The 23,877-nt window shown below is 56.4% G+C and overlaps 2 protein-coding genes across 2 annotated transcripts in view; both read left to right on the forward strand.

Moving 5' to 3' along the window:
• Window positions 1-62: 62 nt before the first annotated feature.
• On the forward strand, window positions 63-12,035 carry SNRNP40 (small nuclear ribonucleoprotein U5 subunit 40; the record flags this gene model as incomplete). The annotated part of the gene is made up of 10 exons (XM_084274139.1): window positions 63-326; window positions 515-647; window positions 1,331-1,424; window positions 2,412-2,577; window positions 3,024-3,146; window positions 4,101-4,221; window positions 5,247-5,329; window positions 5,756-5,817; window positions 9,129-9,232; window positions 11,438-12,035. The coding sequence occupies 10 exons, from the start codon at window positions 63-65 to the stop codon at window positions 11,485-11,487; spliced, it is 1,200 nt and encodes a 399-aa protein (XP_084130265.1). The 3' UTR covers window positions 11,488-12,035.
• A 9,831-nt stretch (window positions 12,036-21,866) lies between these two features.
• The window catches only part of NKAIN1 (sodium/potassium transporting ATPase interacting 1), a gene marked incomplete at both ends in the record, with an annotated part of 28,977 nt that continues 26,966 nt past the window's right edge, over window positions 21,867-23,877 (forward strand). The window contains one exon of the mRNA XM_084274102.1: window positions 21,867-21,920. Within this exon, the coding sequence (XP_084130228.1) occupies window positions 21,867-21,920 (54 nt within the window). The remainder of the gene's footprint in view (window positions 21,921-23,877) is intronic.

The raw sequence follows: 23,877 nt of genomic DNA on the forward strand, positions 1-23,877 counted from the left end.
ATGGGGGAGCGGCGGGGGCGGGGCGGAGCGGGCGGGAGCGCGGGCGGGCGGCGGCGGCGGCGATGATCGAGCAGCAGAAGCGCAAAGCCCCGGGCGGCAGCCCCGGCCCCGGCCCCGGCCCCGCCGCTCCCGGCGCCGCCCCCCCCGCTCCCGCCGCCCTTCCCGGCGCCGCTCCCGGCCCCGGGCCCGCCCCAGGCCCCGCCCCCGCCCCCAGCCCCGACCTCCCGCTGGTGCCGGTGGCGGCCAAGCGGCCCCGCCATGAGGGGCCGGGGGCGCCGGGCACTGGCGGGGCCGGGCAGCCGCCCCCCGGGGCCCTGCTGCAGGCGGTACGGCGGGTGGGAACGGGCTGGCGGGGGCCGGGGCGGGGGGGAAGGCCTGTGGGGAGGAGGGAGGGCCCGGCGGGTGTGAAGGGTGAAGGGAACCGGCCCGGGAGGGGCCGGCGGGGCCCAGCGGCCGGGCCGCGGGGTTCATGCCGCTTCCCCTCCCTGCCATCCCCCTCTGCCGTTGCCTCCAGCAGGGCCCGCCGCGCTGCTCGTCCCTCCAGGCCCCCATCATGCTGCTGTCGGGGCACGAAGGAGAGGTGTACTGCTGCAAGTTCCACCCCAACGGCAACACCCTGGCCTCCGCCGGCTTCGACAGGCTCATCCGTGAGTACCGGGCGCCTCTGCCAGCCGGCGCTGCGCTGGGCTTGTGGACGGGGGGAGGTTGTGCCGTGACAGGTTTCATCTCTGCCTCAGTCTTGCTGCTCCCCCAGCAGGTCGCTGTCCTGCGGGGCCTTCCCACGCCTCGCTCGTCCCAGCCCTGTGTTCCCGGGTCCCTCGCAGAGGTCACGGGTGGGTTGTGTTTGGCTGCAGAAGTGCAGTCGTTATTGTTCTTTTTAAAAGAACTCCTCGTGACCTAGAAGTGTGAATCACAGACTCACTGAGGGGTGGAGGTTGTCAGGGACCTGGAAAGATCATCCAGTCCCGCTGCCAGAGCAGGATCCCCCAGACTAAATCCCACAGGAACACATCCAGGTGGGGTTTGGATGTCTCCAGAGAAGGAGACTCCACACCCTCTCTGGGCAGCCTGTCCCAGGGCTCCAACACCCTCATAGGAGAAAAGTTCCTCCTTATATTCTCATGGAACTTCCTCTGCTCCAGCTGCACCCGCTGCCCCTTGTCCTGTCGCTGCCACCCCTGAGCAGAGCCTGGCTCCAGCCTCCTGACTCTCACTCTTTACACCCCTCTGCTGATGGAGCCCTGTGCTGGATTCCCAGAACATCATTCCATCCCTTCCAGGGAGGTGTCTCCACGTTTTCTGCCCTGACCTCTCCCCTCCTTTCCCCCAGTGCTGTGGAACGTCTACGGTGACTGTGACAACTACGCCACGCTGAAGGGCCACAGCGGGGCCGTGATGGAGCTGCACTACAACACGGACGGCAGGTGAGCAGGGAGCAGGGGCTGTTGGTGTCAGGCCTGGCTCTTTCTGGAGGGAAGGGCTTTCTGGAGGAAGGGGCTTTCTGCTGGCTGGAGTCCCTCGAGCACAACCCCACTCCATGCACAGTGAATGTTTGCAGTGTGGGTTTCCCAGGTGAGCAGTGCTGCCTTCCTGAGCTTGAGCAAAAGATGTCAGGGCACCTGTGAGCCACTTGATTTCAGTCTTGAGGAATGGAGGAGAGTTACTATCAGTCATGTGGGATGCACTGGGGAGGGAAAGAAAACTGGTTGGGGAGAAGCTTAACGTGAGCCAGCAGTGGCTCTTGCAGCTGGGAAGGGCGATGGGATCCTGGGCTCCATCAGCAGAGGGGTGGCAGCAGGGACAGGGAGGGGATTGTCCCTCTCTGCTCTGCCCTCCTGAGGCCCCAGCTGGAGTCCTGTGGCCAGAGCTGGGGCCCCAGGACAAGAAAGATGTGGGACTGGTGGAGAGGGGTCAGAGGAGCCACGGAGATGATCAGAGGGGCTGGAGCAGCTCCCCTACGGAGAGAGGCTGAGGGAGCTGGGCTGGGTCAGTGAAAGGAAGAGGAAGAGAAGAGGGAGAGGAGAGAAGAGGGAGAAGAGAGACTTCATTGTAGCCCTCCCAGCCCTGAAGGGAGCAGAGAAACAGGAGGGGAATCAGCTTGTTGAAGGGTAGATAATAGCAGGACAAGGGGGATGGAGTGAAGCTGGAGGGGGGAAGGGTTTAATTAGATATCAGGGGGAAGTTCTTTGCAGAGAGAGTGGTGAGGGGCTGGAACAGGCTGCCCAGAGAGGGGGTGGGTGCCTCATCCCTGGGGGTGTTCAAGGCCAGGTTGGATGGGGCCCTGGGCAACCTTGTGTAGCTCCAGGCCTGGAGGTTGGTGTCCCTGCCTGTGGCAGGGGGTTGGAGCTCTGTGATCCTTGGGATCTCTTCCAATCCAGACCAGTGTGTGATTCCATGATCCTCCTCTGCAGCATGCTCTTCTCAGCATCGACAGACAAAACTGTGGCTGTGTGGGACAGTGAGACTGGAGAGAGAGTGAAGAGACTCAAGGGCCACACGTCGTTCGTTAACTCCTGTTACCCAGCGCGACGGGGACCCCAGCTCGTGTGTACAGGCAGCGATGATGGGACAGTGAAGGTCAGTGTGTTGGGTAAGGAGATGGTCTGGAATGGAAGTGAGATTGGGCCTTTGAAAGGATTTGAGGCGTCTTTCCATTTGTGTGGAGTAAATTTGTTTATAAATATGTTTCACTTAGTAACCTCACCACCTGATAAATTTGATTTCAGAAGTAAAAAAGGTTGAAGTTGAATTTGTCTGCTCCTTTTTTCTGTAGTTCTTTGGGGGTGGTGTAAGAAGGTTCATCCTCTCCATTGTACTTTTTCTGCCCATCTGCATTAACAAAGCATGAGGAAGGCAAACTGTTGATGAAATCTCACCACTAGCCCCTTCTTCCCCCACCCCCCCAAGACATTTATTATTAATATTTAGTTTAGACCCCGAAATGTAAAAGAAGGAATTTCAGGAGAGCAGTCTGAGCCTCTCCCAAGTATCTCTGTGACTTTACAACTGCCTTGTCTTTTCAGCTGTGGGATATCAGGAAAAAAGCTGCTGTCCAGACATTCCAAAACACATACCAGGTCCTGGCTGTGACCTTCAATGACACCAGTGATCAGATCATATCCGGAGGCATCGACAACGATATTAAGGTGAGTCTCCTGTGTCCTCATGTGCCTTTCCTACTGCCTGTGCCTCTTCCATCCCCTCACATCATGTGTTGGTCAGGGACAAACCTGGAAGCCTGTTGGTTAGTTTCACAGTCACAAGAGCCTTGTGGACCTGCTGTGTCCGACCTCACTGTTGCTACAAAGCCAGTAAACTCTGAGGGCGTTGCTCCAGGGCTGATTACCATGTGACAGCCTGGGCATCCCTGGCATTCCTGGCCAGGCATCCCAGCATGGCTGTCACCCAATGCAGTGTGCTGGCTCTTCTGGCAGCTTGTGCCTGTCCCAGAGCCATGTATGAGGTAAACTAAAGAAGATGTGGTGACACATCCACGCTATCTGCCCTCTGCTCCAGTTTGCAACTTACTTTGACACCTGCTAGTGTGGAAAGTTTGTAGTTAAGAGTGAGCTCAGTGTTTCTTTCAGCTGGTGACTGAGATTCTCCTGATGGCTGTGTGGTTCAGGCTGTAATACTGTCCTTTCAGCTTCAGGCTTTAGTGTTACGTAGGTGTGGGGACCACGTGCTTGTCAGAGAGCCACAGCTAAGTGTAGCGCTGACATGAGATCTGTTCCAACTGCCCCGGAAAGGCAGCGACTCTTGGGAAGAGAACAGTGTGAAATTTTGGGGACTGGACAACTGCTCTGTGCCATCAGTCAATGGAATTTGGGAGCAGGGGGAACTATAGCCAGAGAGAGAGAGCTCTGTGATCACAGAGCTGCTGACATTTAACACCTTGGTGGTTGAACTGTTAGGTAAGAAGCCTTTGAAGGGACAAATTCCATTTTCCCTACAAGACACATGAAATTCTAGCCTTCCATTGTAGCCATTCCAACCAGAATGGAAAGCTGCTGTCCTCAGCTGCCTGATGGCTGCTTTGGAGGTGGCAGTTCCACTGGTCTTGGCTGTCTTTTTGTTAAACCCTGGTGTTGTGTCTGCAGGTGTGGGACCTTCGCCAGAACAAGCTCACCTACACGATGAGAGGACACGCGGATTCGGTGACAGGCCTCAGCCTGAGTTCAGAAGGCTCCTACCTGCTCTCCAACGCCATGGACAACACAGGTATGTCATGGAATCATAGAATGGTCTGGGTTGGAAGGGACCCCAAGGATCACAGAGCTCCAACCCCCCTGCCACAGGCAGGGACACCAACCTCCAGGCCTGGAGCTACACAAGGTTGCCCAGGGCCCCATCCAACCTGGCCTTGAGCACTTGGCAGTGTTGAACCTCATTAGGTTCACCCTGTGTCCTGATGATGCAAGAAGGAACAGCTTAAAGTGTTCAACATTAAGAACCAAGAACCAGCCGTGGGGATGGGCTGAAGGGAGTTTGTCTCCAGAGAGACAGCTGGAATATTTCTTGTGATGCTGGTGACAGTCACGTCCCTTGCAGGGAGGGAGCAGCTTCATCAGAAGGGTTGGTTGTGTCTCCAGATGGGCAGTGAGGGTGCAAGCTGTGGCCCATGTAACTTGCACAGACAGCTAAATGCAGTCTCAGTCTGGCTCTTGTCATGGTGGTTTGGCAGCACTGTTCCAAACCGCCCCTCTCCTGGCTTGAGGCTGCTTTCTCAGCGACCTTTTGCCCCTAAAGAGAGATGTTTAAAGAAGAGGTCTGTGCCAGACACTGAAGGTCACCCTGAAGGATACCAACCTCTGCTGGAGCAAATCCAGGCACGCCCTCTGTGGCATGGAGAGCTTTCTCAGCAGCCCCAAGCCAGGAGATGGGCAGTTTGGAACGTTTCTGATGAGAAACGTGATCGTGGAGGGTGTTAGAATAAAGCAGATCCTCATGTAAGGAGGTGGTGGCTCGTTTGTATGATAGATTAGGATTTCCCCCCTCTCCTGTCAGCAGTGGGCTTGGGGTAATTATGAATATCTGCATTTGACCTTCTGTGTCAAAGCTTCTACTGGGAAAAGCTGGTGGTTTCCTTTTGCTGCAGAGGAAACTTAGGGATGAGGAGAACAAGGAGCACGAGCAGGTCTTTGCCCTTTAGCAGTGAGTCTGAAGAGCAGGAATGCTGCCAGAAGCTGCCCTTGCCCTGGTGCCTCTGCCACCTCCAGCTGGTCACTGTGAGCTCTCTCTTGCAGTTCGTATCTGGGATGTGCGACCCTTTGCCCCTAAAGAGAGATGTGTAAAGATCTTCCAGGGGAACGTACATAATTTTGAGAAGGTGAGTGTCCTGCAGGCTGTTTGGGAGGTGCTGCTGCTATTCATTTCCTCTGTAAATTCTTTGGAGTTGATTTTTTAAATCCAGCTTTAAACCACAAAGGCTTTAATAAGAACTCAAACAAAGATTAATGCACAAAGTGGGATTCCAATTAAAGCCTCAGTAACAAGATTTCTTTGCTCTGTTCAGCTATAATTAGCTGTAAATTAAGTATTTTCTACATTTACTATCTACTTTGTATAACATAACAAGGCACTGGATGTTTCTAGTGATACAATAAAATCTGTAATCACCATCTCCTCTTCCAAAGGGAGATCACTGAAGTGGGGCTCGTGATATTTAAAGCCTCATGGCAATTTTAATTCAAGTACAAGGGGAAAACTAAATCTTCCTTTAGAAATAGATCTGTGCCTGCTCTTTTTATTTTAGAATCTTCTGAGGTGCTCTTGGTCCCCAGATGGGAGTAAAATCGCCGGGGGATCAGCTGACAGGTGAGTTGCCACTGTCTTCCTCCGGTGCTGTGAATCCCTAATGGCTTTGCAGGCACTCCTGGACTGAGTAGGATCCTGATCCAAAGACTCAGAGTTGTGCACAGAGGTGTGAAGACCCAAACAAGCCTTTGTGGTCTTCTGTGAGCTCTGTCTGCGATCACAGAATGGTAGGGGTTGGAAGGGACCTCCAGAGCTCATCAGGTCCAACCCCCTGCCAAAGCAGGGTCCCTAGGACAGGTCACACAGGTCGGTGTCCAGATGGGGCTGGAATCTCTCCAGAGAAGGAGACTCCACACCCCCTGGGCAGCCTGTCCCAGGGCTCCCTCACCCTCACTGGGGAAAAGTTCTTCCCCATGTTGGTGTGGAACTCCCTGTGCTCCAACTTGAAACCATTGCCCCTTGTCCTGTCTCAATATGTTCATGTTGTGTGGAGAAGCACCGTCTAGGTGTAAAATCTTTGCTATGATTGTCCAAAGCTGACTGGAGAAGTGTGTTACTGCTTATGTTCAACCTCAGGATCTAGTGCCAGGTCCAGGAGATGACAGGAGTGTGGCTGTCAGCAGCTAGGGTGCCTTGTGGCAGTTTGGCATGTATTTGGGAGACTCTTCTGGAAGCAGGGAGTCTGGGAAGTGTGTGTTGGGGGGGGTCACACTGGTAAGGACCACAGATACCATTTAAATCACTGCTTGGTGCCTTGCAAGGGGCACCACTGGTGTTGCAAGGATCGTTCTAGATCCTTACTTTAATTAACGAGTAAGAAGAAATTCAGATGGGACTAAATGTGCACCTATTGGACTTTGAAATGAGATATTCTATAATGAGAATATAATGAGATATTCTATAATGAGGAGTAAAAGATGTGTAGGGAGGGACCCAGCAGAAGGGGTCTGTGCCAGGCACTGAAGGTCACCCTGAAGGATACCAACCTCTGCTGGAGCAGATCCAGGCACGCTGTCGGTGACATGGAGACAGGAATTCCTGCAGGCTGGAGTCCAGGGCACGGAGCAGTAGTAACCAGCAAATTAATGAGTTTCTGATAGAGGGTAGGGAGGACTTTAGTTCTCACTGCCCAGATATGGTGGGGCCAGCTGTCACAGCAAGTGGCTGAGAGGTGACTCTCCTTTCCAGTCCCTCTGCGCAATCCCGGCTGTGCCAGGGTGGGGGATAGAGTCCTGCGTGTTCCCCTGTGGGGCCGTGGCAGCTCTGTGACATCCTGGGCTGTTGGGTGGCCCTGCAGATGCTGATGGAGCTCTCTGGTGTGATGACAACTCGTGGGGACCAGCATGCAGCTGGGTCATAGAATCTCAGCCTGGTTTGGGTTGGAAGGGACCCCAAAGATCATCCATTCCCACCCCCCTGCAGGGACACCTCTCACCAGACCAGGCTGCTCAAGACCCCATCCAACCTGGCCTGGAACACCTCCAGGGAGGGGGCAGCCACCACCCCCCTGAGCACCCTGTGCCAGGGCCTCACCACCCTCAGAGTGAAGAATTTCTTCCTAATACCCAGTCTAAATCTCTCCCCTTCCAATTTAAACCCATTCCCCCTCATCCTGTCACTCCAGACCCTTCTAATAAGGCCCTCCCCAGCTTTCCTGTAGGTTCCTTCAAGTACTGGAAGGTCCAGGACAGGTTAGACCAGGCTGTCCAAATCTTTCTGCAATCTCTGAGCTTTTCATGGTTTATTTTTGTTTTGTTTTGAGGAAAGGCTCTGCTGGGAAAACAAAGTGAGCTGGAACAAACCTTCCACTTGTCTGAGTACAAAGCAGCACCCCAGCGATGAGTCTCTCCTGCATTGCTTGGAGTGTGCCTATGTCACAGGGATGATTACCCAAACATATCTTACTTGCTGTTGAGCCCTTCAGAAGGGTTATACTCAAATCAGCTGCTTCAAGTGCTTGCCCACTTTGCAATGCCAAATTAAACCCACAGCAGCCAAGTGCTTTGAGATAGCATCCAATACAGTTCTGGCCTGCTAGATAAAACAGTTGGGCTTGAGGAAGTGCTGCTTCCAGTCATGACTTAAGCTGCAGGCTTGAATTTTTCTCTTTCATGTGTTTCAAGAAAATAAGTCAAAGAATATCACCAGCCTGAAAACTGAGCACTCCTAACAAGCAGCCCTGTGTGTGTACCCAGTGTCCTCCCTAACAACCCAGCAGGTGTTAGAAATGATTCAGTGGGGGGCTTTTTTGGGGGGGAAAGTAGGTCAGTTCAATCAAAGGGCTAGTTGTAAAAAGCAGATCTTGTTCTTCATCTGATCTGCAAAGCCCTGACAAATGGACAGGCCCAGGTGAAACTGGAACCCATCAGTGGTAGCGTTGCATGGGCCTGAAAGGGTCCAGCCGTGGTTAATTCAGAGCTTGGACTGTGGGGGGAGCTGGTGAACGGGCTGGTGAACCCCAACATGTTTGAATTTGTGCAGGCAAGACATGGAGATGTGCAGTGGTGTCTGCAGGGACCCAGCAGTGAGCTGGGGTACGGTGTGATGTACAGCAAGACACCCTTCCCCCCCACTCTGAGACGGTTTGTAAGAGGAACCTGAAAGCTGCTCTGTGCCTTGTGCCCACAGTTTTGTTTCTGTCCTGTTTGAGGGACCCTGGTGGCTCCTGAGGGACCCTGGAGGCTCCTGAGGGACCTTGGTGGCTTCTGTACTCCCTGTAGCCAAGGCGTGGTGCTCGGGTAGAGCTCGGCTGCTGGGGGCTAAGCAAAGGGTGTGATGTGATCTGAGCAGCTGCCTGGTAAAGGCTGGAAGTGAACCATGGCTTTGTAGCAGCACAGCAGGAAGAAAAACACCTAGAAAGCTGGTGGCTGTGAGGGGTTACACGGTGCTGGGGGCTGGCAGATCACCTGGGCTCCTCCTTGTTGCTTGTCAAACCAAGGATGACTGCTGGGCTTGCAGGCAGGGATCTGTGAAGGTGAGACCCCTCCTCCCCACTCCCCATGCTGTTTTTCTCCCTGAGCCCACAGTTGCTGCCATATGAGGGTCTGTAGGGTCTCAAATCCATCTCTGTGCTGTGAGGGATGGGATGGGATGGGATGGGATGGGATGGGATGGGATGGGATGGGATGGGATGGGGCTGCCACGCCATGACAGCAGCAAGGCCACTAACTCTGAGCTGACTTCCTCAGCCCTCTGCTCTTCTGGGTTTGGCAGTGCTGTATTTCACTCCTGAGAGGCTCCTTGTTTATCCACACTAACAGTTGCAGCTCTTACAGCCCGGGTGGTGGTGAACCACTGCAGGAAGAAGCCGTTAGTGGGTGGGGGCAGCTGCTTTCCCTTCTCAAACACCTGCTCTTGTTATTCTTCTGTAGGTTTGTCTACGTGTGGGACACCACATCCAGGAGGATTTTGTACAAGCTGCCAGGCCATGCTGGGTCTGTGAACGAACTGGCTTTCCATCCAGAGGAACCCATTAGTAAGTCCTCCCCTCCTCAAGTCAGCTGGGGAAATAGTTTCAGGGCTGGCTGAACTGCTGATCCTCTGGAAAATGACCCCAAAATTGCCCTGAGCATCAGACAAATGGAGGGGTAGTGGACTCCTGCTTGCTTCTCTCCTATAGCCAGGAGTTGGGCTGGATGTGCCCTGGGGTGCTGTGCTGCTGCTTCCTGCCTGGGGGGATGCCTGGGTGGGGGCCTCTGGGTGTCCGTGAGCTGTGAGCCATCCTTGAGCTTGTCCTGACTCACCAAGGGCTGTGCAAAAGGTTTTGGGCTACCCCAGTTTGGACACTGTACATTTGGTGACAGCATGAGGACAGCAATCACCCAGAGTGATGACCCAGAGTGTGTCTCCAGCCTTTTTGGGCTTACCCAAAAGCTGTAGGAAGCAAAGAAGGTTCTGTGTGCAGCAGGATTTGTCCCTGTTAGAGGTGTCTGGCACTGTGTTACCAGCACTGGGTGAGACAACCCTCGTGGTGGCTGTTTCAGAACCATGTTACCAGCCATGGATTAGCCAAGACCAGGTTTTGTGTTGTGGTGTGTGGCCCAGGCAGGACCACAGGGGGGTTGTTTCTGTGGAAACACTTGCACCAACAGCCAGGTCACCACATTGTTCCAGCCAAAAACTGACAAGAGTCAACCCCAGAGCAGAGCCAAGAGCTTGTCTGTGCCTGGGATGACAGTCTGTGCAGCAGGGCAGTGAGTTATGGGTTTGTTCCTTGGTAATTCATTGTCCTGCCTTCAGATCAGAGGTTGTGCTGGGAGAGCAGCACGATCTCTCCTCCAGTTTGGAGAGGGTGGCACACAGTGGTGCTGAGCTCCTCCCTGAGAATCGATCACTGAGCTTAAAATACAAATTAAAAACCTGTCTGGGTGTTGCAGACAAGTTACATGATTGATTCCTGTCAGAGTCTGGGAGTGTTAATCGTGCACACCACCACACCCACCCCCTGGTGCTTGTCTGGGTGCTGTGGGGAGCAGGCACCAGCCTGCTGCTTGGTGTAGACATCTCAAACCTCCTGGGCTCGAAGGAAGCCGGTACCAAGAGCAGCACTCCTGGTGCTCCTGTCTTCAGTTCCCCAGTGAGCTGGTTGTGAGTTCAGGGGGTGTGTTGGGAGCTGGGTGCTGGCTGCATTTTGCCTGTTCTGATATAATTTTGGGGGAGACTGGCTGGGGAGCTGTCAGGCAGAGAAGGACCTGGGGGTGTTGGGTGACTGCAGGCTGAATATGAGCCAGCAGTGTGCCCAGGTGGCCAGGAAAGCCAATGGCATTCTGGCTTGTGTCAGAAATAGTGTGGCCAGTGGGTCTGGGGAGGGGATTGTGCCCCTGGACTGGGCACTGGTGAGGCTGCAGCTCGAGTGCTGGGTCCAGTTCTGGGCTCCTCACCATCAGAAGGACATGGAGGTCCTGGAGTGAGTCCAGAGAAGGGCAACCAGGCTGGGGAAGGGGCTGGAGGGCAAATCCTCTGAGGAGCAGCTGAGGGAGCTGGGGGTGTTGAGCCTGGAGAAGAGGAGGCTGAGGGGAGACCTTCTCCCCACCTCCCCTGCCCTGCCAGGAGGGTGCAGAGAGGTGGGCGATGGTCTCTGCAGCCAGGGGACAGGAGATGGGACAAGGGGCAATGGGCTCAAGCTGTGCCAGGGCAGGGGCAGAGCAGATGGGAGGGAAAAGTTCTTCCCTGGCAGAGTTGTGGGGCTGTGGCACAGGCTGCCCAGGGAGGGGCTGAGTCACCCCCCTGGGTGTGTTTAAAAAAGGGTAGATGAGGTGCTCAGGGATGTGGTTTAGCTTAGGATGGGAATGGTTGGACTTGATGATCTTAAAGGTCTCTTCCAACCTGGTGATGCTGTGATTCCAGCGGGTGAGGTTTCCCTGGGCAGCCTGTGCCCTCTAGCGGCACCCGGCACAATCCCACTGTAACTCCAGCATCCCCACAGCCTGTCTGTGCTGCTCCCTTTGCCACTGCAACGCTCCGACCTTACACACTGTTACACCATCCCTGGGACAGGGGAATGGCCCACGGTGTGTGATTAGGTGTCAGAAGAGTGATTCCATTTGGGGGGGGTTGTGGAGTGAGTGAAATTTGGCTTTCTGGGTCACAGCAAGAGGAGTTGAAGTAGTGTGGCATCAATGAGGGGCTCAAAACTAGGTATTGTGGTTTAACTTCCATATTCCTCCCCTCTCTCTCACAGTCCTCTCTGCATCCAGTGACAAAAGACTCTACATGGGGGAGATCCAGTGATGCTGACCAAGGAGTTGGTGGGATTCATGCCCTGGAGATCCTTGGTTTACAAGAAGTGGGATCCACTTGGCTTCTCACCAGTGCCAGTCCCCCTCATTGCTCGTGGCAGTGGGGAAACAAAGCAGCTTGCTGAGATGAGCCACCCTCACAGGCTGCAGTGTCTGGGTGGTCACACCATACAGCTCTTTTTCCACTCCCTCCCTCCTTTGGGGAGGCAGGAAAATTGGGAATTGTAAAGATTTTAATTTCAGCTGTACCAAACCCTTACCCAGATCACTTGAAATTGGTAAAATTTGTTTAAATTCCCTATGTGGTTTGTATATTCCTTGTCAAGTTTCTCTTGCTTTTCCTTTTTATATGGTCAGAACTGAAATAGATAGCTTTTTACAAGAACTGTGTGGATGGGATTTATTGTTCAGGTTTACTTTTCTATTGTACAGTACTAAATCAAGTCCCTCACTCATATACAACCCAGGGAACCCACAGACATTCACTTCAGAGGAGCAGCTTTATTTTTTATTCATGGCAATAAAAATGACCTCACTTGAAATAATTATTGGGCTACTGCTGAATCCTATTCCTGTGGTTTGGAGTAAAATCCAGCCTCCTCCTATAAATAACTGTAAAGGGAGTGAGTTTTCTGGGACAGGCACAGTGTTTTCAGTGCTTGGCAGTGGGGGAACTGTACCCAGGCTGGTGGCAGGAGATGGTGGCAGCTCCTGGAGCAGCTCAGGTCTCGTGGCTGATTGCTGGATGGGGGGTGTGTGTTGGGGGGTGTATTTAGGGGATTTATTCTGCCAGGTCCTGCCCTTCTGTCTGGCTCACAGCTTGCTGTGCTCCAGTCCCCCAGGGTTTAGGCCAGAGGGGAGCAGTCTGCCCTGGCTTTTTTTCTTGCCAAGGGTGAAACCAGCCTCGAGCTCTTGACGTGGGTCTGAGCCTTGGCTGGCCTTTGGGAGAACACACAAGGAGGTGGGGGGTTCCTCCTGTGCTCCCCAGGTCCTTGTTGACATTAATTAACTTGCCATATCAGCCGTTTCTCACCCCTCTGCCCCATCCCAGAGGAGGCTGCAGCTCAGCAGGACGATGGAGTGTGGACACAGGATGCTCCCAGCCCAGCAGGATGGTGCTGTAGGACTGTCCTGCAAGGTCTTGGCCAGCATTTGACAAGGAGGAACCTGCTGCAGCCTCCAGGTATTTAAGAGCTGGGAAATTGGGACAGTTTGTGCAGGGGAAAGGGAAGAAGCACAGGGTCCCCTTGGTAGCGTTTCTTGTCCCTGCATTCCCTGTGGTGGGGAGAATAGAGCTTGAGGGTGGCACGTGGTGTCAAAACAGATCCATCAGCTTTTGAAAAGGCAGGGAAATGTGGCTGCACATTCCCCAGGAGGCAAGGTGATGTCTCCTGGGTGTGGGATGATCTCTGTCCCCAGCACCTAGGATGGCTCCTGTCCCAGCACGGTGTCCTTTCAGCAGATGGCTGCAGGCTGCCCACATCCCACGGTGTTTCTTTTGGGGCCCTGGGGCTGTTTCAGAGCTGGTCTTGGTCCTGGTTCCTAAATCATCACAGCCAAAGTGGCTTTGGGTGCAGACAGGGCTGGGCTGGAGGGAGCAGCTGGGTTTAAGTCTCAGGAAACCATGGACCTGCTGGTGCCTCCCTCACTGCCCCTCTCCATCCACAGGATGATGGAGCTGAGCATCAGCTCTGAATGTTCACACTCAGCAGAGCTCCAGCTCCAAAGGCAGGGAAGGAACATCAGCCTGGTCCTGCTCTGCTGCCAACATCCACCTCCCATCCTCCCCCTGATTCCCAGTGAGTGTGAGCCCACAGGATGGGCTGCTTGCAGCCCTCTTGTCCCTACATCTGTCCCCAGGGAGGACACAGCTGTGTCCAGCTGTAACCAGGGGTTGGGGAAGGCACATGGAGGGGTGGGGGAAAGACCTGTGGCCAGGTCACAGAGAATGAATGTATCTGAACACAAACAAATCACCATTCAGCTGAAGAGGTGGGGGGGGAGAGCTGGAAACTGGGGGGGGGGGAGGTTTATTTTTAACTCCTCAGAGTATTAAATAACATGCCCTGTAAATGAGAGCTGAGACTCCAGCTGGGAGCACTGTGATTTGGGACAGACTTTCCAAGAGCTGCTGGCGTGGGAGCCCCGTGCCTGGGGACTGACAGTGTGTCTCTGCCCCCTCACCAGGGGCTGTCCAGCCAGGAGGGTGCCAGCATGTGGATTTAGAGCTTAATTAGAGCTGCAATCCTCCTGGGTTTTATGGTTTCCTTTGAGTGTATGCCTGGGTGTCAGAGGGAAGAGAGACTCAGAGCCAAGCCAGCGGTGCCAGGACGATAACCCTGGTTATCAGTTTATTGAATCTTGCTTATTTAAAACAAGGAAATGGGGGATTTTTTCCTGATTCCCATCCCAGGAATCTGCAGGGAAGCCAGGGAAGGGCATTGCTCTTCCCCCTGCCCTGCATCCTGGAAGGTTTTGTTGGGCAGCGGTTGCTGCATCCCAGGGTCCTGCAGCACCTAGGGGTCCAGAGCAGGATGCTCAGCAGCTGGCAGCTCCCAGCATGAGGCAGTGGGGGCTGGATGGATCCCACCTCACCTTGGGGTGAGTGGGTGCCACCCCTGGTGCCCTCAGACACCCCTCCAGCATGAGTGGAACTGTGACCCAGATCCAGGAAATGATCTGGATTAGCACTAAATCCCCAGCCCTGAAGCAGCAGCGGGGCAGTGTGAGCCTGGGGCTGGGGCAGGCGCAGGGTTTGCTTCCAGGGCATCTCCCTGCTGCATGCCCCACGGCCACCTGAGTACTAGCAAACTCACTGCAGCAGTGAGCACACAGCCCAGCTTCCCAGGCAGGACTCTGTGCCCATCCTAGTGCTGTGAGAGAAATCTCTGCTCTCCAGTGCCAGGCAGCTTGTGGATCAAACACACGTTGGGTCAAGATGGGGGGTGGGGAGTGAGGTGCTGGTGGGGGGCAGCCCCCAATTCCCCCCTATGGTCAGGGCTGGATTGATGCCCACCTGCCTGTGCTGGTGATGGATCAGGCCATGGGCTGACATCCCAGCCCTTGGGGAGAGGTGAAAGCCAATTCAGGAGAAGCACCTACCTGCTCCTAACAGCAGATGGGTTTGGTGGATCCCAACAGGCACCATCAGGACAGGATGTGGATTTAATGTCATTTGCTGTGGGGGTTCCTGGGAGCTGAGCAGGTTTAGTGCTCTGCAGAGCCCAACCCAGGCACAGCTGGCTCTGTGTGCCCTCCCCTGGCTTGGCCTTGCCCTGGGCTCGCTGCTGGGGGTGGTGGGGGGCTGCCAGGGGAGCCAAGCACCCTCTGTGGGGCTGGCTGGCACAGGGCTGTGGCAAACCCTTGCTGTGCCAAGTAGGTGCTGCTCCCTGCAAGCACATACGTGTATGTACCTGCACAAATACCTCTGTCAGGGTGTGCACACACCCCTGCACACTGGTGCACACACACACACACGTGTGCCCACACGTGCACAGGCACAGGCACCCACATAGGTGCACCCATATGTCCCCACAGATGCTGTGAGGGGCCACCTCCAGCAGCCCTCAGGACAGGGCAATGCCCCTGGGCAGCAGAGGGTAGGGGAGCTGTGGGGCTCAGCAGCTCCAGGGACCAGTTTCCCCTCAGTTCCCCTTGGTTCCCCACCCCTGCTGGCTGCCCCCAGGCGAGTGTGGGCCCCTCTTGGCTCCCATCCCACGTGGAGCTGTGCCAGCTCCAGGGCACTGCAGCCTCAAACTGTTACAGGCATAATCCCAGCGTAGAGAAAATTGTTTTCTTAAACAGGTTCATTCCTCCAAGGGAGGTATTTGCTTGAGAGATTTCCACTGTAAATTAAATCTGTCCCAGGATCCAGATAAACAACCTCTGTGGATTTGAGCTGGGGGCTGCCAGCTGCTTCCCTGCCTCTCCGTGGGCGTGGGGGGAGCTGTCAGTGACCCCCTGCCATGGTTCTGTGTGGCTGTCCCAAACACTATCCCCATCCTGCTCCTTGACCCTTCAGCAACACAAGCATAGAATCACAGAATTCCAGACTGGTCTGGGTTGGAAGGGACCCCAAGGGTCACAGAGCTCAACCCCCCTGCCACAGGCAGGGACACCAACCTCCAGGCCTGGAGCTACACAAGGTTGCCCAGGGACCCAGCCAACCTGGCCTTGAACACCCCCAGGGATGGGGCACCCACCCCCTCTCTGGGCAGCCTGTTCCAGCCCCTCACCACTCTCTCTGGAAAGAACTTCCCCCCAGTATCTCATCTAACCCTTCCCTCCTCCAGCTTCACTCCATCCCCCTTGTCCGGCCATTATCCACCCTTTAACAAGCTGATTCCCCTACTGTTCCTCTGCTCCCTTCAGGGACTGGAAGGCTGCAATGAGGTCCCCCCACAGCCTTCTCTTCTCCAGGCTGACCCAGCCCAGCTCCCTCAGCCTCTCTCCATAGGGGAGCTGCTCCAGCCCTCTGATCATCCCCGTGGCTCCTCTGACCCCTCTCCACCAGTCCCACATCTTTCTTGTCCTGGGGCCCCAGCTCTGGCCACAGGACTCCAGCTGGGGCCTCAGGAGGGCAGAGCAGAGAGGGACAATCCCCTCCCTGTCCCTGCTGCCACCCCTCTGCTGATGGAGCCCAGGATCCCATCGCCTTTCCCAGCTGCCAGAGCCACTGCTGCTCATGGGAAGTTTCTCATCCACCAGAACCCCCAGGTCCTTCTCAGCAGGGCTGCTCTCCAGGGGCTCCTCTCCCAGGCTGTATCCATGGCTGGGAGCATCAGCAAATACTCTCAGCTGGAGGGGGATGTGGTACCCAGAGCACCTGGGATCCTGCACTGTGTGCTGGTGATCCCCACACCAGCCTCACTGGGAGGTCCCAGCTGGGGCAGGAGCAGCCTGTCCCCCTCTGCCATCCCCTCTAATTCCCTCCTTGTCCTTCCTTGGGCACTCTTCCCACCTTTTCCCACTGCTGCTCCCAGGCTTCTAATGAATTTTGATAGTTACAATAAGCAAGTGATAATTTCTAACAGAATGGAAAACAATTATTTGCTCTGCTGGGGGATTAGATGATATTTAGTCTCCATTTAATGGGAAACTGATTAAATTACATGAGCAAGTGAATAGAAGTTTTTTGTTAATTATGAATTTTGCGAGCTACAAAGGCTAAATGATGATGGGTTTTGTAATCTGCTGCACTTTTCACTATACCCTGAGATAAGATGACAACTGAGGAAGAATGGGGTGAATGCAGTGTAGTTTCTGTATCGATTGGGTAAGAGGCTGAACAGCAGCAACCCATTAACAGTGATCCACGGGGCCTGACGTTGATTGGCAGGCTGATGGCTAATTATGTTAAAATCAGGGGAAAGGGGGGTTAAATAGATGTTAAATAGCTTCTTTCCAGCAGTGTGCTCTTGGAGTTTTGGAAGGGCGATGGGATCCTGGGCTCCATCAGCAGAGGGGTGGCAGCAGGGACAGGGAGGGGATTGTCCCTCTCTGCTCTGCCCTCCTGAGGCCCCAGCTGGAGTCCTGTGTTAGGACAGGCTGGGTGGCAGGAAGAGACTCTGTGCTGAGAGGGGGGTCAGGCACTGGCACAGGCTCCCCAGGGAAGGGGTCCCAGCCCTGAGCTGGGCTGAGGTCAGGAAGCATCTGGACGATGCCCTCAGTGCAGCTCTGACTGGGCTGGGCTGTGTGGAGCCAGGAGCTGGACTGATGCTCCTGATGGGTCCCTCCCAGCTCAGGAGATTCTGGGATTCTCTGGCTCTCCCTCACACTCCCTGGGCTGCTCTGCCACTCCAATTAATTAGAGGCTCGTTAACATGAGTCCCAGATACCTTCATCCCTTGAGCAGCAGAGGTGTGCGTATCATGACTCCTCAGCCAACATCCAGCCACCCATCAGCTCTGGAGGGATTCAGCCTGAGCAGAGCACAAACCCCCTCCCTGCTCCTCCTCATTAAGGGGAATTACCCATCCAGCTTAATTACGTGCAGCCTGTGCTGGTGATTTGCACATATTTACCCCGCATGATTTCCATAATGCATCAGGATAAATATCTTCTCCCCATCACCATAACCCAGATAGATGGGGTCCCTTTGAAGATTTCTTTGCTAATAAACATGCCAAAAATCATCATTCTGTCTTGTTCTGATGACTTAGTGCTGTTAATTACTGCCTGAATGGGTGAGAGATGCTCACCAGCTCCCTTGGCTTTGTCTCCACAGCAGCTCCCATGGGATGGAGCATCCCTGCTGAGAACATCCCTGAGCAGAGATTCAGTATAAATTTACCCCCAAAATTCATGTTCCAAATCATCACCAAACCTGGGCAAGGGTGTCAGCCCAAAAGAAAGGAAAAAAAAATCAAACCCATGAGTCAAAAAAGGGGGAAAAAAGGACAACTCCAATGCCAGAGCTCAGGGCTACAGAACTGTGGCATCCCCTGGGTGCTTTCCATTAACCTAAACCCCCTTTTTTTCCCCTTTTTTATCTTTTTTAAGGCAGCAAACAGCCTCCCCAGCCTGGCTTACCCTGCAGCAGCATTGTGCCTCCTTCTTCCCTCAAACAACTCCTTGCTGGCTGCATGGGGAATGTCCCTGATGCTCATACTTAGGGGTTGTATTTTGGCTCTATCTGAAAGTAACTGAGTAATTCCAGTGAGGAAGCACCCGAAGTCCTGGTGTCCTGGAGGAGCTCAGCTCACCATAGCACATCCCTGCCCTCACCTGAGGAAGGGCAGCAAAAGCTGCCAGTGGGGTGATTTTTTTTCCACTCCAAAATTCTTTGAGGGGAACTAAGGGGAGGGGGAATAAACCCTTGTGTTGGTTTTTTTATTTTCCTGAGCAAAAAATAGATATTTGGGGGTAAAATAGAAATTTGGGGGTAAAAACACCAGTTTAGTGAAAAAGCCCTGTTTCTATGTGTTCTGGAGGTTCCAGGAGGGGGGTTATTTAAAATGACCCTTTTTCATGGAAGGAGATGATTTTTTGCTAAAGCAGGTGATTTTGTGTAGCTGGGGCCATGACCCCACCTGGCTCCTCCTGCCCTGGGGGTGGAGGGCTTGGCCCTGCTGGATTCATCCCCGCTGCTGGTCCCAGGGCACTGCCAGCATCCCTGGGTGAGCGGAGAGGTGATCTGCCCATAGCTGGGGCACATCTCCTGTGAGCCCCCCCTGGGTGGTGGAGAGCTGCAGCCCTTGGGGGGGGGTTCAGCTCCTCTCCATCTCCATCATGAAGGGCCAGAGCCATGCCAGGCTCCTGCAGGGCAGGGATCATAGAATCCCAGACTGGTCTGGGTTGGGAGGGACCCCAAGGATCACAGAGCTCCAACCCCCTGCCACAGGCAGGGACACCAACCTCCAGGCCTGGAGCTACACAAGGTTGCCCAGGGCCCCATCCAACCTGGCCTTGAACACCCCCAGGGATGGGGCACCCACCCCCTCTCTGAGCAGCCTGTTCCAGCCCCTCACCACTCTCTCTGGAAAGAACTTCCCCCTAATACCTCATCTAACCCTTCCCTCCTCCAGCTTCACTCCATCCCCCTTGTCCTGCAAGGGATGCAGGACTTGGGATGAGGCTCTGGTGTGGCCATCACAATGGGTGGTGGGGAAACTGAGGCAACCCCAGGTGCACATCAAAGCATCCCATCCCCTTGAACACATAACCTGCCCTGGGCTCCATGTCCTCTTCACACTTCCTCTGTTATTTTGGTCATTGTTTTTTTTTTTTCTTGCAAAAATAAGAAAAGTCAAAGCTCAGGGGTCTGGAGGCAACACATTGGGCTCCTTTCCCACCTCTGGCAAATGAAGTTATCTCCTCTCCTTCTCAGGCAGCGCCTTGACATGTTATATTGACCTGTTTTAATCTAAAATTGATTCCTCACAAAAACCCACCAGGTCAGGAGCCAGGCAGGGGCTCAGTGCCATTGCATCGGGCTCCAGCGTTCTACATCGGGCTGTTTGGCCTTGGGCATTTTTTGGAGCTTGTGGAGAGGGCTGAGCAGAGCAGATCTGCCCAGCCATTGCCAACAAGGTGCTGTGGGGCAATCACATCCTCACCTTCTTCTGCCCCGTGGGGTGAAACTGGTCCCTCTGGGGTGACACAACCTCTCTCAGGCTCTTGGTGAGGAGATGGAGATGATGGTGCTGGAACAGGCTGCCCAGAGAGGGGGTGGGTGCCCCATTCCTGGGGGTGTTCAAGGCCAGGTTGGATGGGGCCCTGGGCAGCCTTGTGTAGCTCCAGGCCTGGAGGTTGGTGTCCCTGCCTGTGGCAGGGGGTTGGAGCTCTGTGATCCTTTGGGTCCCTTCCAACCCAGACCAGTCTGGGACTCTATGGAGCCAGGACCACGGAGGTGATGGAGCCAAGCCTTGGGTGGAGGGGTCATAGGGGGGGGCAGATCCATGGGTGGGATCCCTGGAGCAGGACAGGGGTGTACACAGGACTGACAGGCTGCAGCTCACCATGTGCCCACTGAACCAGCCTGGCACAGCAGAGAGCAGACACAGAGCTCCCGGCAGTGGGAACACACACGGTCTCTGTGGGGATTCAACCACCCCAGACCTGGTTAAGGGCATTGCTTGGGCAACCCACCACATGCTTGCAGCTTGGGGTTTGCGTTCATGGAAGCCCAGCCCCTTCTGCAAAGTCCCCCAAACCGCTCCTGGGAGCAGGAACAACTGGGAGGGAGAGAAATCCCCACCCCAGAGGGAGAAGGAAAAGCTCCCAGTGGGGTAGGTGCTGTGGGCTGGTCCCAGCAGCACACAGGGATGAGTGATCCCTCGAAAGCTTGGATGGGCCAGGCTAGACCATGACCAGAGGGACACTCACACACAAAGCACAGGGAAGGCTGCAGCCCTGGGTTCCCGTGCAGAGCTGCACTGGTACCTAAGGGTGTGTGGGGCTGGTTTAGGAGACACATCCTTATAAAAATCAGGGCTGAGGATTAAGAAATCCCAGAACTGAAAAGCAGCAAACTATTCCCAAGTCCTCGTGCTGGGTGGCTGCAGGATGAGCTTTCTGAAGCGCTGGAAAAGCAGCATCCCAGTTGCTCCCCCGGCAGACGCGCTGCCCCGAAGGTGCGCTGCGAAACAAGAACAAAGGCGAGCCGGCTGGGTGGGCGGTCGGGGCCGGACCCTGCCAGTTCCGCCGGCACCCACAGCCTCACCCAGACCCACCGGATCAGAGCCTGAGATCCCTCCGGGGGCAGAGCCCCGGTGCAGGATGCCCGGGGGCCGTCTCGCCTCCCGCCCGGCATCACTCCCCGCCCCGGAGCCGCATGTGCCGGCTGAGAACAGGGCTCCGCAGGGGATGGGGAGGGGGGTGGCGGGGTTTCCCCTCCCGGGCTGGGCCATCTGTCCTCGCTGCCAGCCCAGCTGCTGCCCGGGCAGCGCCGGCCCGTGGGTGGGTGGGTGTGTAACCCACCCCCATCCCCCTCCGCAGCCATGGGGGCTGCGGGGTCCCTGCGCGGCGGGTCCAGGCACCACCCACGGGCCGCAGGGCTGTGGGAAGGGGGAGGGCAGCGGCTCACCTGCCCTCTGCGCGTCGGCAACGGCCGGGATCTACCCCAGCGCCCCTTGGCTCGGGCCGGCCGGGGGAGGAGGAGGGGAACGACCCCAGTAAAACAATAAACCCGCGACTAATAACGCCGAACGCGGCGGTAAGGAGAAGCGGGCGGTAAGCAGGAGCGAGCCCGGCCGGGAGCCGCGCTGCCGCCGGCTGCGGCGAAGGGGCCGCGCTGCCCCCGGAAGCCGCCAAGGGCTCGGCGCGGCGCGGCGTGTCCCGGCCTCGCCTCCCCCCGCCCGGCCGCGCCGCCCGTCGGGCCCCCGCCGGGAGCGCGTCTCGCCTTGTTCCGGCGGCCGCGGCCCGCCCTGCCCGGCGCGCCCCCGACCCCACCCGCCGCCGCCGCCTCCCTCCCGCCCGCCCCCGGGGCGCGGAGCGCGGCTGTGCGGGAGAGACAATAGAGCGGCCGGGCGGGCTCCGCGCAAACCTGCGCGCCCCGGGGATGGATGGCGAGGTGTGCGCGGCCCCGGGGTCCCCGCGCCGAGGGATGATGGGGCCGTAGCGGGCTCTGGAGCTGGGGTGGGGGGGGGGAGCGGGGTTTGGCGTGGGGAGAAGGCGGAGAAGGGGGGCGATGCCCCTTTCTGAGCCCAGCCCGCCTCTGTGCTAACCTGGCAGGATGCGGGAGGCGGCAGGGCTGCTGCTGTGAAGAAAGTGCCGGGGCTGGCCGGAGGCTGGAGAGCGGGACATGTTGCTGGTGCCCCCCTGATGCTCCCCGGGTGGCGGCTCTGCTGGCGAAGGGGCGGCTGGTGAGGAGCCGGAGGACGGCGACGCGAGGCCACGGTGAGGGAAAGCCGAGGCTCCGGCTGGGAAACCATGGGGAGATGCAATGGGAGATGTACGCTGGTCGGATTCTGCTGCCTGCAGCTGGTAAGGCGAGGGGCCGTCTGCGCTCATCAGCATGCCGGGTTGTGCTTTGTGCGAGATGTTGGCTGTCACCGGTACACACTCTGTCTTGGCGGTGACCTTGCTGTGGGAGCGGCTTAGGGATGCTCCACTGCCACCCGATTTAACAACAACAAAAAAAAAAAACCCAAAAAACCCTTAAAAAAAGAAGGAAAACCCCACCCAAACAACCGCGAGGAACGAAATGCCACCCCGTCCCCTGCCTCAACCCTGGAGTTGCGGCTGGGGAGATGGATGCCGACCAGTTTCCCTGTGCTGTCAGCGCCTGGGGATGCGTCTCCAGCAGGTGTGAGCTTTGTTTCCAACTGCAATCCCTCCCCTCCGAGTTCTTCCCCGCCAGCGGTTTCACGTCCCGGTGACTCCGAGGATGTTTCTTAGGGGGTGCTGGTCCCCCGACTCGGGGCAAGAGGGGAAACTTGGAGCTGCTGCCAGCACTTTGTAAACTCTCCCGCTTCCGAGCGGGACCTCCCCGCCTGCGGCCGGGGGGCGCCGGGATGCTGGGGCAGAGAGAAGGGAGAGGTTTCATTTGGGAGGGGTTGTCAATCCTCGTAATAATTAGGTACCGTTCTTGCCGTCGCCCACGAATCAATCTTCAGCAGGCTGCTGGCAGAGGAGCAGGCGAAAGGGAGCGTGTGGGGTATTTTGGGGGGGTTCCTGTTAAAACCGGCGCTGATGAGGTCGCGGTTAATTATCCCGGCCAGGTGGTTTGTTAACGGGGAATCAGCATCCTACAACTCGCCCCTGCGGCCATGCCGGGGCTTGTCGGGGCGAGGAAAAGGGGGGTGTTTGGGAAGATGAGTGGTGGTCAGCTCGCCGTGTCCCCGGGGGCTGCGGGGGGGGGGGGGGGGGGGGTGATGGAGGCACCGATGGAGACGGGCTCTGCAGCCGCTCTGGAGATGATGGTGGCATCCTGCTGACCGGCACTTTCTTCCTGGCGTTGCTCTTGTTCATTCTCCATCCTTCGGAAAGCAGTGAGTGGGGAGGGGTCCCCACTTTTGGATAGGGGTGGTGGTGGGAGGGGAGGGCATCCAGCTTCCCTGGGAGGCGGGGGAACAGGGGAAGCTTCAAAGCCGGTTCCCAACCCCAGGGAGCGGAGCCGGGGTGGGCTCATCCCCGGGCTGGAGTCCCGCCGTTCCCAGCGGGAACAGCCTCTCGTGTCCCCAGCTGTCCCCGCGGTTGCTTTGCGCTTCGCTCACCTTCCCCCTGGGGCAGGACGAATCCAACCCAGCCTTTGCCGGGTGTGTCGGGAGTTTCCTGGGTTTCAGTCACTTGATTTTTGCCACTCAGCTCCCAGACAGGTTTGTTGGCATTTATTCACGGACAAAACCCAGATCCAAGGGGCTTTAACCTGTTTGTTTTAGGGGAGGAACCGTGTGAACTCCCGGCTGGGAGAGCAGCTCCTGCTCATGCCCAGGGAAACTTTGTGCTGCAGGTTGGGGTCACACTTTCCTCTCCATCCCTCCTGGTGTACTGCAGCAAGGATGGGGTCCCCAGAGGCTTGGCTCCAGAATTGTTCCTTTCTGGTCGTCTTTCCACCCCAGGCTCTCCCTGTAGCCCTACACATCCCCCACCCTCACATCACCCGCCCTCCCCCCCCGCCACTGCCCCCCAAGCCTGCTGGATGCTCTCCCACCCTCCCTTCTGGCCCTGGAGCCAGCAGCTTGCATCCTGTTGGCTGTAGGGAGATGTCCCCCACCCCCAGCACCCTATCCCACAGCAGTGGCACCAATCTGGGAAAGGTGCTGGAGAGGGGAAAGGTGCCATCAGGGTGTCCCTTGCATGACTGAGGCCAATGTTCATCCCCAAGGTGGGGGAACAGCTGATGCCAAGGCCTGGGAGGGGATGATGGGCGGCCCCCAAATCCAGGTAGCCCAGATGCCTGTAACTGGGCCCTCTGGGAGGGGACAGCTGTCCTCCCAGT

This window comes from Gallinula chloropus (genome assembly GCF_964237585.1).
Source record: "Gallinula chloropus genome assembly, chromosome: 22".
NCBI classification, from domain to species: Eukaryota; Metazoa; Chordata; class Aves; order Gruiformes; family Rallidae; genus Gallinula; species Gallinula chloropus.